At 37.2% G+C, this 19,534-nt stretch overlaps 1 protein-coding gene across 6 annotated transcripts in view; it reads left to right on the plus strand.

Moving 5' to 3' along the window:
- Nucleotides 1-927: 927 nt before the first annotated feature.
- Nucleotides 928-19,534, plus strand: part of tpd52l2b (tpd52 like 2b) — a 19,638-nt gene continuing 1,031 nt past the window's right edge. Inside the window, exons 1-10 of one of the 6 annotated variants that reach the window (XM_055223048.1) lie at nucleotides 928-1,152; nucleotides 6,754-6,908; nucleotides 7,155-7,303; nucleotides 8,568-8,627; nucleotides 12,109-12,156; nucleotides 14,410-14,511; nucleotides 15,362-15,388; nucleotides 16,663-16,707; nucleotides 16,880-16,928; nucleotides 17,617-19,534. The exon at nucleotides 17,617-19,534 is cut by the window's right edge and continues 1,031 nt beyond it. In XM_055223048.1, coding sequence (XP_055079023.1) covers nucleotides 1,134-1,152; nucleotides 6,754-6,908; nucleotides 7,155-7,303; nucleotides 8,568-8,627; nucleotides 12,109-12,156; nucleotides 14,410-14,511; nucleotides 15,362-15,388; nucleotides 16,663-16,707; nucleotides 16,880-16,928; nucleotides 17,617-17,700 — 738 coding nt within the window. In that variant the 5' untranslated portion in view covers nucleotides 928-1,133 and the 3' untranslated portion in view covers nucleotides 17,701-19,534. The remainder of the gene's footprint in view (nucleotides 1,153-6,753; nucleotides 6,909-7,154; nucleotides 7,304-8,567; nucleotides 8,628-12,108; nucleotides 12,157-14,409; nucleotides 14,512-15,361; nucleotides 15,389-16,662; nucleotides 16,708-16,879; nucleotides 16,929-17,616) is intronic. The other 5 variants (XM_033969348.2, XM_055223049.1, XM_033969351.2 and 2 more) reach the window with 5 other exon arrangements.

Raw genomic sequence — 19,534 nt, forward strand, 5'->3', positions numbered from 1 at the left:
GTGCATTTATTTGTGCACACTGAGACTAACAGGCCACGTTTGCTATTTGTTCCATGACATGAACGAGTGTCAATAAGTTATGTATTCATGACACATATATGTTCAGTGTTACTCCACTACAATTGATGTCCTCTTTTGCTGTGCAAGAGTAGATTCTGTTTTGTTAAAGGTGCACTAACTTTTCTAGAGGGAGATCTGTCTCCTACTTGTCTCCATGGAGATGTTACTGCTTAGCTACAGTATAGCAGTAAACATATCCAGCCCCACGATAAGCAAACCAGTTTACATGTCAAATCTGTGGAGAGGCAAACCTGCTCACAGTTAGGAGGAAGGTATTGTTTAGGAATAAAATACATGTAATTGAATTAAATGGACACTTTAATGGAATACTGTGTGACATTCTAGGCAAAGCAAGTAGGGGGGAGATACACCACCAGAAGAGTTACAAAGTGCACGTTTAAGTTTCGTTTTGTGCACACTTGATTTTATTTTAGAATTCAATTCACTTTTGAAGTGCTGGTGCTAATTACAGTAAGCATTACAATGGTTCTATTTTAAGATTCACTCTTAAAATAATTCATATTTCCTAGATTATTATTCATAGGTCTATATTTCATAATGTTGTGTTTTTGGATAGCCAACACAAAATATGCAATGCAATATTTTTGGATTTTTTTTTCACGATGTCACTGAACTAGGCCTACTGAAGTGCTATTTGTGTCATTCATCAATAAAAGGTGATGTTAATATTTTCATGTTGTCAAATTATTTTAACGCAAAATCCTTCTAAGAATGTAAGATTCTAAAAAAAAAAAAAAAAAAAAAATCTATGAAAGACAAAAAAAACAAATACACATGTTTGTGCAGTTCTGAGGGTCACCGAAGGGGGGCCTCAGTGCTTCTTCATTACACGTCTGCGGTCGCCCTCCTCCCGCAGAAGGAGCCGAGCTGAGCCGTGGCTGTTTTGGATTTCTCCGCTCGCACTTCCACGGGCTCCTCCTGTACCTCTCTACGGACTAAACACCCCCGGCACAGCAGACCCCCGAGGCCCACGCCTTATCCACCGCCTCATCGCGTACGATCTGAGAGCCACCTTTACGAGATCCCACTTTTATTTGCGCTAAAACGACGCCATGAACCCCGCCAGTCAAGGTAACTGTTAGCCTAGCTTCAGAGTTAGCTTAGCATTGAAAACAGCACATTTTAGCCGCGACAACTAGCTTATTCCGCACGATATCGCGTATCAAGTTGGTACAAGTTTATGTGATTCCGTGTCAAAGTGTTTAATCGTGATCTGACGCATTTGTCTTGAATAAATAGCAGTAGTAGAGTCGTTAGCTTAGGCCGTAAAAGTGACAGTGACAGCCAAGAGAAGAGGGGCGGATTGGGTTTCTCTCCAACAAACTTCTTGACACGTGTTAAACAAGCACAGATCGACATTATTTTAATATTTATGCCGTTTATTTTTCTGTCAGGGCATGACAAACGAATTACTCATCGTTAAATTGTAAAAGGGGGCTGGTTTGGTGTGATTTGGAGCTAGTAAAAGACTTTGGAGCAGAGTGGTAATATTTATACTTGTCAATAGTTGGATCTATACGGCTTTATTTTCTGATTTATGCTATAATTTTGTTTCCTCATTTAAAAAATACCTGGAGTTGTATTTTGTTCTATTCACACATTTATTTAACACACAAACGCTGAATATTTAGGAGTTCTTGATGTCATCATGTGGTAATACAGGAAGTGCTCCACTGTGTTATTAAACTCCATACACCTTCACTAGAATCATTTGGATCATTGTATCCCTTCTCTACTGAACTAAAGGTAAAAGAGCTGTTAACTTGAAAACTACCACTACATGACATCACAAGGTGGAACGGAGCATTTTGTGTTTTATAGGTAGATGTAAAGAGACTAATAATAGAGGATTATGAAACAAAACACAACACCAGGTCTGTTTCTAAGGAGGTAACAATATTATAACATGGGTTAAAGCTCATAAGACTCAGTTTTGCATAACATAGGACCTTTAAATTGCACTATGTAGCATTTCTGATGGGAGAACTCTCTGCCACCTCTTTGTCTCCGTGGAGATGTTATTGCCTTGGCGGGAATGTTCTGCAGTATGGCATTAAACTTCACAAATCTGACTTGTAACTTGATCTGGTGGTGATACCTGCTTGTCTCCATGGATATAGCAAAATGTAATGTCATAGTGCACATAGAACATTGGGCATAGCAGTAACATCTACAGTAAAGCAGGTAATGGACTCTTCACCTGAACAGTTACATAGTGCACGTTCAAATCCATTGATGCTCATTTGCAGAGTGCCAATGTATTTTTCCAAAATGTAGCATAGATTTTAGTTTCAAGATACTTTGCCCACATTGTCCATTCCAGTCTGCAAAAGTATCTAGTTTAAATGTTTAATAATGGTGCTAGGATTATTAAATTATTACAAACTATGATCTTTATGAGGATATTCTTTAAAGGACTACAGCCCTAGAAAAATGTATAGTCATATAGTTGATTAATTGATTGATGGACCAAAACTAGTATTAGTCTGTTTGATTTTATATAGATCATATAATCCATATGATCTAAATGGGACAACAGCAGAAAGGAGAAATTAGTGAGTGAGTGAGTTAGCTAAGGATTTGGTATTTATAAGTAAAAAGACACAAATGATTCACAAGTTTAATCTGTATTTTTATAAATACTTTGTTTCTTAGTATGCTTTTCTGCATAAATACTGTTGCTGTTTTTGTATCAACTCCTGTGCAGGTGTGGTCATTTGAGTGCAAATGCATAGAGAGATAGAGATACAAACCAAGAATTTCTTTAGTCGACCACAGGCCTACATTTGTCTTTACTTTTTGGTTTGATTTCCTCTTAACAAATAACAGATCTCTGCACATACAGTGGCACATGCCATTCTACTCTTCCCCACCTACTTTTCTGAGTGGGTGACAGGTGGATTTGACCGGTCACAGTGAAGAGTGATCTCTCAGAAGAAGTAGACAGTTGTAGATACCTCTTTAAAGCAATATAAAGCTGGTGAACAAGATAGGGCTGAAATAAAATTTAAGTTATGACAGTCCAACTATCCAAACACGAACTGCACTTTTATTTCCAAAAAAACATATTTTTCTCAATAGTTCAGTTGTAGTACGAGGTATGCCATAAAATCAGATTTGAAGTTTATCGCTTTATATTGTTTCTATTATATTTTAACCATATTATTCAGCCCTTTGGTAAGTCTAAAGGATTTATTTAGGATGTATTTAATTTTGACATTGGTAACATTGCAGTGTTTCAGCATACAATTTAACATCTATCTTCTCTTCCATCTGAAATGATGAACACAGACTGCAGGAGGTCACACGGAGGACTTCCCTGTCTCAAACCACGCTCACATAACCCTGCTGTCTGTCTGTGAACACATTCCTCTTTCTCAGATAATGCTGAAGTCGCTTATCTCTCACAGAAGTAAAAAATCACAAGGAATTTGGAGCAGGGGAGGAGGAGGAGGTCAGGTGCAGAGGAGAATGAAGAGGAGAAGGGCAGGTGCAGAGGAGAAGGAAGAGGAGGAGAGCTGGTGCAGAGGAGAAGGAAGAGGAGGAGGGCAGAGGAGAAGGAAGAGGAGGAGGGCAGGTGCAGAGGAGAAGGAAGAGGAGGAGGCAGGTGCAGAGGAGAAGGAAGAGGAGCAGTAGACATCACATTCTTGGCCCACGCTGACCTGAATTTGTGTATCCTTGCTGTGTTGTCTGTTTAGTGATGGTGCAGACCATCACTGAGCTGTGCCAGCTGCCCCAGTGCACTGAAACTAACACTGAAAAGGGGGAGAAGATGCGTGAATGACAGTGTGTGGCTGACACACAGAACCAGGAGAGGAGCAGAGGAGTAGTGTAGAAGAGGAGAGAGACAGATGCCCTCCTTGAAAGAGCAACAGGAAGTGAGAGAAGTGCTTCTGGTACAGGATAAGGGACATGTCTGTAGAAAAACTACATACATGTGAACATTAAAATTCAGGTTATTTGACGTAACTCTTGTGTTGGGTAGGGCTCAGACATGCATGATTCAAGTCAAGGACAGTACGTACACAGCCACAGGCTGGGTCAAGCTGGATTTTTTGGGCCCTATCTAATTTAAAGTGCAGGGGAGAACGAGGAAGGCAGCTGCAGAGGAGGAGAAGGAGCAGAGAAGGTTGAGAGAAGGAGCAGGTCTGGTGTGTGTGTTTGTATTTGTGGAAGGTGTGGCTAGAGCGTAAACATTGCAGGAGGCCACTAGACCGGTTGTGGCTGTGGCTGTCACTGTTACTATAAGATATTCTGCCTCATGTCATGTCATTGTGGTTAACTTTCCGTGAAATAATGATGCAATCTATTACAGAGCATTTTACATTACATCTATCAAACATGTCTAGCCTAATGTCTAATAATCTTATTTAAATTATTTGATATTAAATAACTACTAATTAGGGTGTTGTAAACAAACAAAATAAAACAAAACTGTACCTACACCCAGATGCTAATATATTCTAAAACTAGTACTGAAGATCATCCACCTGCCTGTACACTAGGGCAGAGTGTGTTGGCTTAGGGACGGCTGCCTGAGTCAATATTCCTGAAGGAGGGTGGAGCACTCCCTGACACTTCATAGCCAGATGTTCTTCTCAAACACATCACCTTTTGTGTGTATGATGCATGATAAGGATTTTATTGACAATGTTTACAGGGCTCAAAGATTTGGGATCAATATCTAATTGTGTTTTTTTCAGACAAGCATTGCAATTGTGATTTATATTTGCAATTTGTGTTTCAATAATAGGATTCTGTTGTTTATAAACTACAGGGTTAGCCATTTTTAGACTGGATATTTAGTTGTTTGTGGAGAAAAGTATGGTACTAAAAAAATGCAATCTTTGCGATTTGTTAATTGCATCCATTCAAATTGCGTTTTCATTTTGATTGGGATTAATCTTGCAGCCCTACATTTGTATCATAATATATTTCACAATAAACCAAATAATAGCAGTGTATGTTGAAAGATTGCAACAGTTAATCTGAATAATTGTGACAAATCAACATGGCATTGTTATCTGGACTATTGACTCTGAAACACATGCCAATAGTCCTTCTATAACAAACACTGGAATTATTAACTTAAATGTCAGAAAGAAAAACAATTATTGATTTCCATTCATTTATGTCTATGTATTTCAATATTAATTTGGTTCAAAATGTATTTACAAAATCTCTATACAATAGATAAAATTGTTTGACTGGGCTCTCTGAATCTCTGAACTGATTACCAAGATAAATAATTAGTTACTGCCCCAGTGTCTTGATCTAAACAAATGTTTGAAATGGGTGTCTTTCCAAGAAGCTACTTTCTAGGACACAAATGTAATTCCATTGCTTTCTGTTTTGTTTTAGTATCTTAGCACTTTGACTTGTGAGTAGACAGATGCAGGTTATAGGAGCTCTCAGACTAAGTGCTTCGCTTGTATCTACTTATGGCAGCTCTGGCTTCTTCCTGTCCACTGTTTGTGAGAGATACTGGAGGATACAACTACTCTGTGCTTTCAACAGATACTGGGGCTTTTACCGCTTTTTTTTTTTTTTTTTTTAAGTTTTGTTGTTTTAAATAAACATAGATTACACTTCCTTATAAGCTCCTGTTGCAGTATCAAAGAACATATCTCTACTGAGATGTGGAATGTGACATCACCATCGTTTCTATATCGACTTACCATTCAGTAAATGAGATGGAACACTCCTTTTTGAGGGAGGAATAAATAACTTGTGACTCAGATACTGACTACTACCACTGTCTGAGAGATACTAGAGGATAAAACATCCTGTGCCTTTTACAGAGGTGGGACTGAAATACTTTAGCTGTAACTTCAACATTTTTAATTTTTTATTTGACTTTTATCTTTTTAAAAACAAGTAATGTTGATTTAAATGTTAATTTCTCAAACAATAAAAAACAATACAGAATTTTAAAGATTGTTACTTAAAACAAAAAAAATGTAATTATGCTCCAGACTACATGCTTTTACTGACAGAGGATTAATGGAAACCTCTGATCATCATGACAATTTTAGAAGCAAAAAGAATTTAAATTTCAACTGAATCTATTCTCCAAAAAATGCTAAGTACTTTTTTGTTTGTCTCATTAATTATACTGGATTTGTCAGAAAATGTTTTGTTATTTCAGTTATTTGTTCATGGCGTCAATAATTGGAAAATTGTGATGTTTCTTCTCATGCACTCGTATTGTATTCGATATTGTGACATCCCACTAGTCTTATGAATCCTATTAGTTAGGACTGCGAGAATAATCTTTACAATTTGCTAATTGTGTTCATTCAAATTAGTCAAAGTCTGCAGTTTTTGAAGTACCATAATTTCCTCCATAAAAAACTAAATATCCTGTCTTATTCTGCTGAAAAATGCTCACCCTGTAGTTTAGATCTTGCATTCTTGTATTAGTTTGTCCATTCATATTTCTTTCTGTCTTCGTCATTTCTCCTCAACACATTTTATTTGAACTTTGAACAGAATCCTATTACTAACAAACAAATCGCATATCTAATCACAATTCTAATTTGCATATTTTTATGAAATTGTTCAATCCTAGTTTTTAGTTGTTGATTTATTTGACTAACTTTGTCTGTGCTGTTGTCCTTGTCCTCACTAACCTATTTGTCCTGTCCTCTGTCCCCTGTCCCTGTGTGTCAGACATCAACCTGAACTCTCCTAACAAGGCTGTGGATGTAGATGGAGCTGACAGCCTGACGGACGTGCCTGTGGAGGGGGCCATGAGCAGCCCTAACCCTCTGCCACCTGGGCTCACTGAGGAGGAGGCTGAGGAACTGAGGAAGGAGCTCCTCAAGGTCAGAGACACAGTCTGAGCGAGCACACACAAGGATTTTTATATGCACGGGTACAGCGCTGGGTGTTCAGAGTCCAGGTATTTGGAAAAGTGGTTTGTGTGAACAATCAGAAAAAAATCCGATTACTCACATCAGATGGACCTGTTTACATAACCTTTTGATCATGTGAACTCCAGAATCAGATAATGATCAGATTTTTGGTGTACATGTAAACACGGCATTTGAGTAAAACATTGTTTTTACCAGGTGGAGGAGGAGATCACCACTCTGCGTCAGGTGTTGTCGGCCAAAGAGCGTCATGCCATTGAGCTAAAGAGGAAGCTGGGGCTTAGTCCACTCGTCGAGCTCAGGCAGAACCTCAGCAAGACCCTGCAGGACGTCCAGACTTCCAATGCGTATGTACCACACTCATGTACACCGCAGAATTTAAATGTCTGTGCTATGCTTACATGGACATTTTTATTATTATTGTTTTTATTATTTATATTCTTATTTAATCAATCTAGAGAAATGGTATGCGAATAAGTAGCTTTTTTACTACACAATCAGGGAGAGTTGGGCAGTCTGTAATCTGTAGTCTACAAGGTATTGACATGATCACTTTGAATATAGTTGATACTTTGCTGCTGATGTGTTTACTTTCCCTGAAGGGTGACGGGGTGTCTAACTGGGGGCACTGCTATGTCAGAAGCCCTGTTAGTCAAGTTAGCCTTTAATCTGAGCTTTGTTTTAACATGATCTGACCATAAAGAACTGACTTGGCTAGACCCTTACAGTCACAAGCTAGCTAGCATCAGCCAGCAGTTTTTCAGTTAGTCACTCTCACATTTTTTGATGATAAATAAACACCAAAATGGGGTCATCTGAAAATGAGTTGTTTAAATCTATGTAGTATTTTTTTCTTGAGTGTTTTGAGGGGCAGTTTGCTAATGTGTGCGTTGTGTTTGAAATAGTAAGACCTGAACATTCTGCCATACACATACATGCAGAACCACCCCCTGCGTGATGTCACTGCAAATTATCAATAACCAAAAAGGCGTACATTTTTTGGTGCGGAACTGAAAAGAATATTTTAGGTTAAAAGAAAACTGGTATAAAACTAAACCTGTTGCCCTCTGTACATTATATTTTATCTGTTTGTAGTAACAGGTTTTTCAGAAATGACCTGAGCCGTCTATTTACAGTCCCTCAGCTGAGCCTCCTGTCCTGATCTCATCTACATTTCTAGGAATTTACTGCTTTTCATTGTCCATTGAAGAATAAGATAATATTGGTAAACATTATGTGTTTAAAATAATTTGTGAAGTTTCAGATTTGAAGATTCTATAAGCCATCACAATTTTGTCTTTAGCCTAAATCTTTTAGTCAAGTCTTTACAGTAAAATTTCATCAGACTCCACAAATCCTGCAAACAGTAGCGAACTTCAAAAACTGGAGGCGGAAGTTGGATATTGGCTAGTTTTACTTATGGCCAAACGTAACGTATACAAAACAACCATTTGTCTCTGCTTTAAATCCGTCACTCCTTGATGAGTCTAGTGGGGTTACTTACCAATACAATTTCTACAATTTCTATTGCTCTCATGGACCTACTAATACACAAATGACACATTAAACCATAGAATCTATCATGTATCCCTGTCTCTGGTCTGTCTGTAGCTATGTGCGAACCTCCGAGAAACTGGGAGAGTGGAATGAGAGAGTGACTGGTTCAGAGTTGTAAGTTTTTTTTGTCTGTCCTCACGGAGATTTCAGTCTGGGACTGTTTGCTTAACTCCCCCTCCCCAGACACTTCCTCCTCTCACATCTCCCTAACAATATTTGACCAGTGCTCCATATTTCGCTTGGTGTGTGTAACTTGTGTCTGGGAAGAGGACAAGTGTCTGATTGTGCCTGGATTGACTTATTTGAAATAACCTACTAATCTCAAAGGTCAAATGGTAGAAGCAACAAGTGTATCTTATGTGTTGTCTTTTACTTTTTTCATGTAATAGAGTTACCTGAGTACAGATATAGTGTAAAAGCAGCTCTTAGGGTCAAAATGAAACTGTTGATTATTGTCTGCATCTAAATTTAAAGTGTTATTGTCCACAGACCAGGAATTAATTCCAGTGCATTGTTAGCATACTAGTTGGCTCATTACCGTAACTGCAGAAGTCCGCTCTGGCCTCTTAAGTTGTGAAAAGCCCTAATGAACTTTGTGAATAGCTGAGAATAATTAGGATTCTAGCTTAACTTTAGACCTTGCAAATCATCTAAAAGAAACTTGTTCTGTTTTTTTTCATTTTTAAGACTGTAAAAATCTTTCAAGTCTAACTAGCTGGTATCAAGTACTTGGTGATGTAGTTCTACTGCCAGAATGCATTCCTCACCTTCTCTTTCTGGACAGATCAAGTCTTTTCCATTCCAATTCATTACTCTAGATATGGATAGTAAAAAAAATTTTTTTTTTGGGTAAAGGTATCTATTTTAATTGGCTTGAACCACTTATTACAGACATTAAATGTAATTTATTTCTAGGATTGTTAAAAAGTAGTTTTATAGGACATACCTAAAATTAATAAGTATGACTTTGTATATGATAAATATGACCATATATACATATTTATAATCAGATTAAATGTTTTAAATGGGTGCATGCAAGTGACAGTGCATCTTTTCTGTTGTGACAAGAAGAGATGGCCCTGTGCCAGACAATGTGCTCAGTGTAAGCAGGACGGCCCATTGTAACACAGAGCCTCTTGTCCTGCAAATTCAAAAAGATTTATTTTTAGTAACAATCAACTCCAGCAAAGTTTAACAATACCTCATGTAAATGATGTCCTGTGAGTATAGCTTTGTTTAAAAAGGATGTCTTCAAGAGCCCAGAGTCACTGTCAACAAGGACTTAAAGAACACACATTATGCATTCTTCTTTAATTCCCTGTTAACCGTGCTTTTAGTCACACTAGGATACTTTTTTTTCACTTTTTCTAACGTGGATAATGACTACATTTAGAAATGTGCTGCATAAACTACACCGGAATAAGTCCAGAGATCGTTTATTGTCTTAAAAAATGCATCTGGTTTGGATTTTTATCTATTTATCTATGACGCAACTAAACGGGCAAAATGTGAATGGAGCATTTTTGAGTTCTCAGAGAAGACATCTTTAGATTAATGGAACAAGCATGAACAAAACCAAATGAAACTCTACGTATGTTTTTGATGAGGGGACAATAGTCGAACATGGTTAACAGGTCAAAAATAATGTGTTCTTTATGTACCAACATTTACTGTGGCATATGTATATCATCTGCCACTGATCATAAACCAGTAGTACAGTTTTTGTAAAAATAACTATCTCCGTTCCTTGTCTTGCGAACTATATTGACTGTTGTGATCTTGACTATTGACGTTACTGAGTTTTGCTTGGGCGATGATGATGATTCAGTGTCTGTGTATTTCTATCATCAACAGTGGCAGTTTTCATGGAAACCACCTTCTGCCTTTATGCTTCTATTCAGACATATTTCTATTCATGTTCCAATTATTTCTTGCGTGGATTGGTGAGATGGTACCTGAGCTAAATATTGTGATAGTTTTACATGAATTCAGTGACAGATTGTGGAACAAAGTTGAAGAAAAGTACAAAAATACTGGAAGTAGCGGTGACTTCTATACCAGAATACTGCTCCCTGTGTCATCAACACCAAAAATTGTTGCACAAGGACGGGATTTATGAAGTATATGCTGGCTATGTTTTTGTGAAATGAGAGGTCTATTTTGCTTTATGCACTTTAGGCCAATTCTCTAATCTCCTGAGCAACATTTAGGGAGAAATAATGTCTTTTTTATTGGAAACCTACAGAATACATGAATGCAATGCTAAAATTGAGGCAGATCATTGCTTTGATCATATTGTAGCATACAGCCATTGTGTCCTTGGGCAAGACACGTCACTGGCCTGTTCCCCAGTGCCTTACACGTGTGTGTTACAGTGTGGGACAACACTATGGCTCTACTATGGATTCCAACACATTCAAGTGGAATGTACTGTCTCCCCACCAAATAAGCTAAAATAATTGTAATAACGTTTGAGAGAAGACAACTAGAATCTGCAAAATGAATCAAAGAATCCCATGCATTTTAGAACATGTTTGTAGTGTGCTAAACTACAGAATTAGCTGCCTTTACACAGAATAAAACTTCCTGGAGACACAGGAACATTTACTTTCATGTAATCTGCAGACATTATATTCGCTGTATAATTGTGGCCTGCCCTTTTGATTGATCTGTGTGTACTTGTTTTGTTGTTACTAATAAGACGTCTGTTATGATGTTGGGTTTTGTGAGTTTTTATGTGTTCTAGTAACCTGACCCTTGCTGCCTGCTCTTATATTGATTACATTGATTAGTTGGTTTAAGATGACTGTATGAGAGACAGTATTTATCTACCAAAAAACTGCAGGGTTTAGTGATCTTTTAATTGATATAGCTAACCAAGTATAATTTGAAGCTACCATTTGCAATTTTATTAGATTTTTGTGTGAGTGAGTAGATGGCAGATGTAAAAAACCTGTTCGCCCCTCTACCCTCACCTGTCCTCTCTGGTCTTCTTCTGTCACTTTCAGACAACAGTAACACAGATAGCATCTAGTGGAGAAGTGTGAGAATACAACTGGGCCGGGTTCGCCAATCTAATTACAAATGGTAGCTTTAATCACACTTCAGTTTTTAAGTTTTTCATTTTGCTTGACCCAAGCCTAGAATAAATGGAGAAGAGGTGCAAAGCGAGGGCATCTGGAGTAAAATTTATTACGGCTGAGAATAACTGCCTCGAAATAAAATATGTTTAAACTGCCAAACATTAGGTTATTAGGCAGGCACTGTTGTCTATCCATCCCCTCGGCAATCTGTGACTGAAAAACTGCAAACAGTTACAAATTGTGAAACCTGTTTATTTTGCCCCTAAGTCAGTAAAGATAGAATACAAAATGTGTGCATGGCTTCCTAGTGTATGCAGCTGCTATCTTTAACCCATCGCATTTTAATTTTTTTTCTATTTTAGGTAAAAGTACCTCGTGACCCAGCACAAGATGCAGGCTCTATTGTGATTCAGCCAGTGAATCTAAATAGTCCAAAGACATGTATACATGTATCCTATTGTACGTTGGTGGCTGTTCCCATTGTCATGTGCTGTCTGCTGTTGTGTCTCTAGATATCAGACAGCCTCTGCCACTTGGGACGACATTACCCATACAGAAGCGTGAGTCACCTTTAATTTACTATGAGGAATAAGCTTTGTACATGTGTCTGTCGGAGGGGCTGTCCTTTACATGCTGCAGTGGTGCTAGTGAAGCTTAATCATGTTTGTGTAAGAGATGTTTTATACTAGAGATGTCCAGGTCCACAGATGGATGTAATTCAGTGATTTCACAGAAGACTGCTTTGGTCCAGAAAAGTCCAGTCCAGTCTTACAGATGTTGCATCATTTAATTACTGAAAGTTGTCCCTTGATACCCCCACATAAGAGCTGCAAATACACCTACATATCTACAATTACAGTATAAGAGCAACAAAGTCAAAAATGTAGTCATGACTCACAAACACATTTGAAGCATCTTTTGATGATGCCAAAATTGTGTAAAATATAAATATATTAAAATATATAAATATATAAAAATGTATATATAGTAAATGTAATTTACAATATACCTAAGGCTGCTTAAAGGTGACTTGTATAAAACTGTATTTACCTGTTTCCTCTAAAGAGCCTCCACAGTATTTAAGTCGCTCTAGGGTATAGCTGTAGCAGTGGCTCTGTGCACAACAGCTCCCTTCAAAACACTGTTGGCGTCACTAATTCCTGTACAATTGTATCTCTATGTGGTTTTTATCAAGTCACGCTTAAATTAATAAATATTTAAAGATCAGACAGTGGACAGAGAGCTGTGGGAGGATGTCACTGACGACATGTTGAACACTTCCCTGGAGGAATTCTGTGTCACAAATGTAGTAATCTAGGTATAAAAACAGTTGGATACTCTTAACTTAATTTTAATAGGTTGCTTATTTTATATTTTATGCTTTTAATAAAAGTTAGCATTAGCATTGTGACACTGTGAGCTAGCTAGTGTGCAGCTGTGTGTCAGCAGCTGTCTGCCTCCCATCACTACTAAGAGGGAAATTGGCTGCAGTGCAAACACTATCACAATATATATTTCATATAATCCCACATATGTTTATGTATATATTTCATATAATCCCACATATGTATATGTATAGTGAGCCAATCAGTCCAAGACCAACAAATATTCCTTGTATTAGTGATGTTTACAGACATTTATCGGACATGTTCCATCCTTTCACAATCCGGACTAAGGCCATTTTTACAATGTGTTATATTTCCTATGTGCCTGATACTTGAAGGCTTTAACCAGCACGTTTGAGTACGTTGTGTTCAAAAATAATTCTGGCGCATTTCTTTGGATCTGATTATGATGGACTATCTTTACAGTGTATGGGGCATCTTTACTGTTTTTCCTCGCTTTGCATTGCTTCTTCACAGTGTTCATACTAAATGTAAGGTGTTCTGTGTTTAGACACTTCTGCCATTGGTCCGTTTTGAACATGTGCTAAACTCTACATAAGCTTTTGGGTGTGCTTTACTAACCCTGGTAACATAATGTACAGCACAGTTCTAACAGGTTTGACTTGTATGGAGGAGTTTTATATACATTTTAAAGATACACTATGCAACTGTTTAGATGGAGGGTACAAAACCTGCTTGTCTCTATGGAGATGTTATTGCTTTATCTGGGATGTTTCACAGTATGGCATTAACTGTATCCGTCTTGCATTTATTGAATTACAAAAAAAATCGTATTGTGAGCAGGATCGCTTCTCCACAGATATGACCTGTAACTTTGTCCCACCTGCTAGTTTCCATGGAGATAAGTTTAATGCCTTGCTGGAACATTCTAGACAAACCAATGGCATCACCATGGAGATAACCCTCCACTGGAAAAGTTGTCTAGTGCACTTTTAATTCAAAGTGAAACTCATATTGAACAAATACAGTTTAGACTCTGTATTTATGTTTAAAATCTGGTCTTTGAGTTTCACTTTTGAATTCAACCACTGCAATAATTTGACTTTTCAGCAATATGAGATGAATTTGTACATTGAAGGTGAAAGATGCACCAATCCTGCAGGAATCCTGATGTTTATACCGATACAAATACCAAAATTGTTGAAATTTCAGTGACTACAACAACTGATATCTAGTCCAGTTATGTGAATGGACCCTGTATCAGGATTGGTTCATCTGTTCCATAGGTTGAATTACATCTGTTTAACTTTCTTTGTTTTCCTTTCTTTCCTTTTGTCATTACATCATTACCTCTGCCATACTTTCTCAATCTGCTGCGGCTGTATCCCAATCCTGTCCTTTTCCCTCTACTGCTCTGTCCTGTCCTATGTCCTCTGTCCTGTCCTTTACCCTCTGTCCCACACGCAGGTATAAGAAGACCCAGGAAACGCTCTCACAGGCGGGACAGAAGACCACTGCAGCGCTGTCTACAATGGGGACAGCCATTAGGAAGGGGCTCGGAGACATGAGGTATGAGACAAGAGAACCGTAAGAAACTGTAACACCCTCATTCTAGAAACACAGATGGGATGGGACGGTTAAACTTTTGAACTGAACTTGAATCCGGTGAACCTATGTTATGTGAACTAACGTGGACACATTTTGCATATTTGTTCCATTGAAATGTTGCAAAAATCACCAAAGTTTAAAAATATTACTGGCCATGAAAGAACCAGAATCACAGAGCACATCAGACAACCATCCAGTTTTGGGCTCGTCCAATTGTAGCATGTGTTTCTCAAATGCAGAAAATGTCTTGTCTCAAACATTCTGTACAAAATGTATAACTTCTTTTGCCTCATATTTGCTTGTTGATTCCCAGTCGTCTCTGATTGGTAAATCCTTCATGTGGAATTTGTGGAGGCAGGATATGATTTATGGTTGTAAAGTATTGCAAAAGCGTGTGGTTTTGGCTGGCCAGGCAAACAACATTTAAGGACAACATGGTAGGAAGAATATGCAAAAAACACATTACTGTAATTGTTGCCTGCAAGTTACATGAGCTAGCCACTATGACAAAAACTAGCAGAATTGAGAGAAACCAGGTGTCAGAATGCTTTAGGTATGTGTTCAAAACAATGGTGCATGTAGGATACAACTATTCTTATGTAAACATCAAGATAAACAATATTTTTTATATTTATAATATTTGTTTGTGTTTCATACTGAATATACCAGTCTCACACTAACAGTTTACAGGTGTATTTGTGTGTGGCAAAGTGTCTGTACTTTGGCTATGCTAACATGACTGCTGCTGCTGCTGCTTTTGGCTCATGTGCTTCTCTCTCTCCTTTAATCGCTGCCTTGGTTTGATCTGCAGAGCGCTTCCCTTCTCTAACTCCTTTAGGTAAGATGCTCACCTGGGCTCACCGATAAGAGTGCACTCACACCAGAAATAAGCTATATTTTTTCCATACAGTTGGAGCTGAGCAGTTGACTGAATGATCATTATTGAAATAGTCAGTGATAATGGTCATTGATCAGCTTGAGTTTGTGTAATGGAGAGGTCTGCAGTCAGTCCTGTCGGTAAAAACATTTGGTTTGGAGCAGATGGACTCCGTAGGGGTGAGGGGTCAAGTCATTTATATTGAAAGTTTTTTTTATTTCAAGATTCTTCCCATTTTTAAAGACTGAATTATTCTATAAACATTTGCCAAAAACAAAATGTAAAAGTATAATCAGGATTAATTAATACAATACATTTAAAAATAAAATCATTATTTATCAATATGACAATAATTCGCTCTACATACAATATACTCTAGTTTTCATATTCTGGCCTTAACCAAAACCAGTTTGGTTAAACCATGTATAGGTTTCTGAAGTTTTGTTCAACACATTTTATTATTTATTATTAATATTCTCTTGGTATAAACTATCCTATCCCTGTCAGCTGTGTGCTTTTTCTACTTAACAGCTATTTTAAAAAATGATCTAGATTTTTCACAGAAATCATGTTTTTACCAGCCTGTATCAGCCTAGTTTTATGATGTATAGTCTTGCCTCTTGAGTTGCTGTTTCATACAATTTTAAAATATGAAATTATAATCTAAACATGACTCATGTTGTGGCTATCTGGTGTGAAGGCACTCTTATCACAACAGTTTGTGCCCAGTTACAATAGATTTCCACTTGGTGATTTTAGATAATACATTTTATATTGTATTTTAAGTGATGATGTCTCTTCCGGGTCCAAACAACAACATGAGACAATTACATTTCAAGAGCATATGTTTCACCACATACTGTATCAGATATGTAAATAATGTAGTAATAATCCATCATAACATAGGATCACTCAATGTTAGGCTAAGATAGCTTTGCGGCGACCTTTTTGAACACAAGGTGTGCTGTTGCCAAAAAAGTTAATTGTAGCATGTTCATTGTTCATTCAATCAGATGGACGAAGACGTGAGATCGCACTTAACAACCCTGTAGTATTTTATGTTGGGGAAATTACACCTGCTATACACTATTCAGTATTCAGTAACTTCTATAATCATTATAATTATTACAGAAGTTTAAAATGGTAGACTTTTATGACCCTGTCACTGATTGGCTCTTTGCTTTTTTGCATTTAACACGTGCACCTCTTTCTCTGTCTCTTTAACGCTTCCAAAGTAGCAACTATTCCATCCGCCACTCCATAAGTATGCCGGCCATGAGGTAAAGTATGTCCACTCTCAATGTCTGTTCAGCTAATGCATGGGACGTCCTGTGTGTGGACTGTAGATGTGTAAACATATGGATGTTACCGTTTAGTATCAGTATTGGTGCATGTTGTTATTATACATGTGCAGTTTGTCTGTGAGAATTTAAATGAGTCTTTGTCTTGCAGAAACTCAGCCACTTTCAAGTCCTTTGAAGACAAAATGGGGAACCTGAAGGTAAATTTACCAAATTACAAAAAAATACCAACACTGTTTCATTATCCTCAGAGTAGTACAGTCTTTCAAAGTTTGTAAATAAAGTCTAAATTCTGCACTGGAGGAAACTGGAGGTAAAAGTGATATCAGTACCTGGCTCAAAGACACACGATTGTATTTTACATAATTTGATTATACACATTCTTGGATTTTGAGGTTTTGCTGGACAAATACTTAAAGAAATGCTGACCTCTCCCGCAATAGTTTTTCCTTTTATCTATATATTACATACATAACCACAAATTATGCTTTTTGTGAAACTCAGATATAAATGTTAGGCAACTATTTTTCTCCAGTTTTAAAATGTCAGTTATTTGAAATTAATAACATTTAGATATGATATCACTTAACTGTAGAAATGTGTCATGGTCTACTTCTATTTGCTTCTACTCCATTCCAGAATTAAATGTTTGGTTTACGGCACTAACATTCTTGCTATAACCTCTCCATTGAGATAAGCAGGTGGCAGAATGTGTAATAGTTTTTTGCATTTCAATGCAAGTCAGTAGCATGATCTTTTCTGATGGAACCTCAGGTTATTAATGCAGTGGCTCTTTCAGAGGACCACCACATCTAAACCAGGTCTATAACAGGACTATTCCAGGTCTAATATTTTGACATATGATCATTTCTACCTCCTCTCTCATAGTACAAAGTTGTCGGCACCAAGGGCAACGGTGAGGCCACGAGCGAGACTGAGACCACTCCCACTCAGGAAAACCCTCCCTTCTGAACTCCCCCCGCGCGGACGATACTGTTCTCACCTCTGACCTCCGACCTCTCACCTCCTCCTCTCTTCGCTTTAACCGCGCCCCCCACCGACGCTACGCTGTGTACGCACCAACTGGGGGCACTGTCTGTGAGGGCGTCCGCTCAAGATGCTGTTCGACAACACACTCTGACCCTGCCTTTAGTCAATCCTCTGGCCTGGTTCTACATCTCTGCTCAGTGAATACATAGGCATTATCTTACTTTATCAAATCATAGAGTGATTTGGGGGAATTTGAGAATGACAACAGCCAGTTAGCATCAAAGCTGTAAAGATGTGATTTATAGTGGATCCCAATGGACAAAAATTGATCAAACTAATATATTTTTTCCATTTTGAATTTTTCAAAATGTTAACTTTACTTGACAACTAAACATTTACAAAAAGTAGAATAGGTCAAGTGCACACGACAGGTTAGGTTTTGTTTTTTTTTTAGTTAAGTTTATCATATCACCAAGGGCAGCACTTTTATTGTGTTAAATGAAGGTTTAAACTGCCAGAAAAAAAGAAAAAGAAAAAAAAGAATTAAATAGAATTTAGCTCAATTTTGATGTATACAATGTTGAATGTAAGTTCACTGCAAAAAAAAAAAAAAGTTATTGTTTATTATCTTTAGTCCAATTGAATCCACTATAAAGCTCTCTACGGAACATTTCTCATTTGATTTTTGCATCTAATTGTCTATGCTATCCACACTGTGAACACTACTGTCCCTCTCATATATTATGTACTCCTTGTCATGGGCCTACTACTACAATACTAGCATGTACATATAACATCTCAGCTATACCAACCACAAACTACTCAGAAACCCAAACCTGGTTGTAAAGAAATCCCTGAGAAACCATTTTGTATTATAAACTATTTTACACTGCTTTGCATAATGTTTTTACATAACTTTTATCAATATGTACAAATATAAAGATGCTATATTGGCACCATTGCTGTGGACGAGGTCGCTGGGTTAGGATAGCAACATTAAAGCTACACTTGAGGACATGTTTTTGCTTAATTATATAGTACTGTGCACGAATAAATTAAAAAAAATAATATAGGACAGTACATGTGCAAAGATAAATGCATTTTGAATTCATCCTGATTACAGATTCAAATGTGAAAATTCAGTCTTCGTTCTTGCCTAATGCTTACAGAATTATTCAGAGTTTTTGGAAAAAATTGATGAATCTCAAATAAAGTAAAAGCAGTGGAAAAAAATAAAAATAAAATTACACATTTGTAATACCAAAATTAAATGTCACAAGATTAAAAAAAATAAAAAACATAATTTGCAAAAATGTTGTGAAATTGAAATTCGAAGCACTCGTTAGCTATTGACCTCTGCTAAGGCACTGACCCCATCTCGCAATGGCTCAGAATATATTGTGCTCAGACCCATTTTAAACTTGGGCGATCTTGTATTTAAGGGATAATTGCTTTTGTAAAAGATGCACAGTACTGTATAGTCAAATGCAAAGTTGAGTTGTAGCCATTTTTGTTCTCATTTGAGCCTTCTTACAAATTAAAATGTAACTGATTTAATTAGACCAACAATTTTGATTTAAAGCACTTCTAAAGGTAATTTTCTTTTCTTTTTCCTTTTTTAATGTTAGATATTGCTGTTTGCTGTGCATACTACCTGAATGTCAACGCATCTCTACGACAGGCCTTACTTAAAATATTTTACAAATTGTAATTTTGATTTTGGCTGATACATTTTGTTTCTCATTATTTTGTACAGTTACAAAGGGAGCTTGGTTAAAAAGGCCATTTTTGGAGGGTCAAAATCTAAGACGTTTGC

This window comes from Periophthalmus magnuspinnatus, chromosome 7 (assembly GCF_009829125.3).
Source record: "Periophthalmus magnuspinnatus isolate fPerMag1 chromosome 7, fPerMag1.2.pri, whole genome shotgun sequence".
In the NCBI taxonomy this organism is placed as follows: domain Eukaryota; kingdom Metazoa; phylum Chordata; class Actinopteri; order Gobiiformes; family Gobiidae; genus Periophthalmus; species Periophthalmus magnuspinnatus.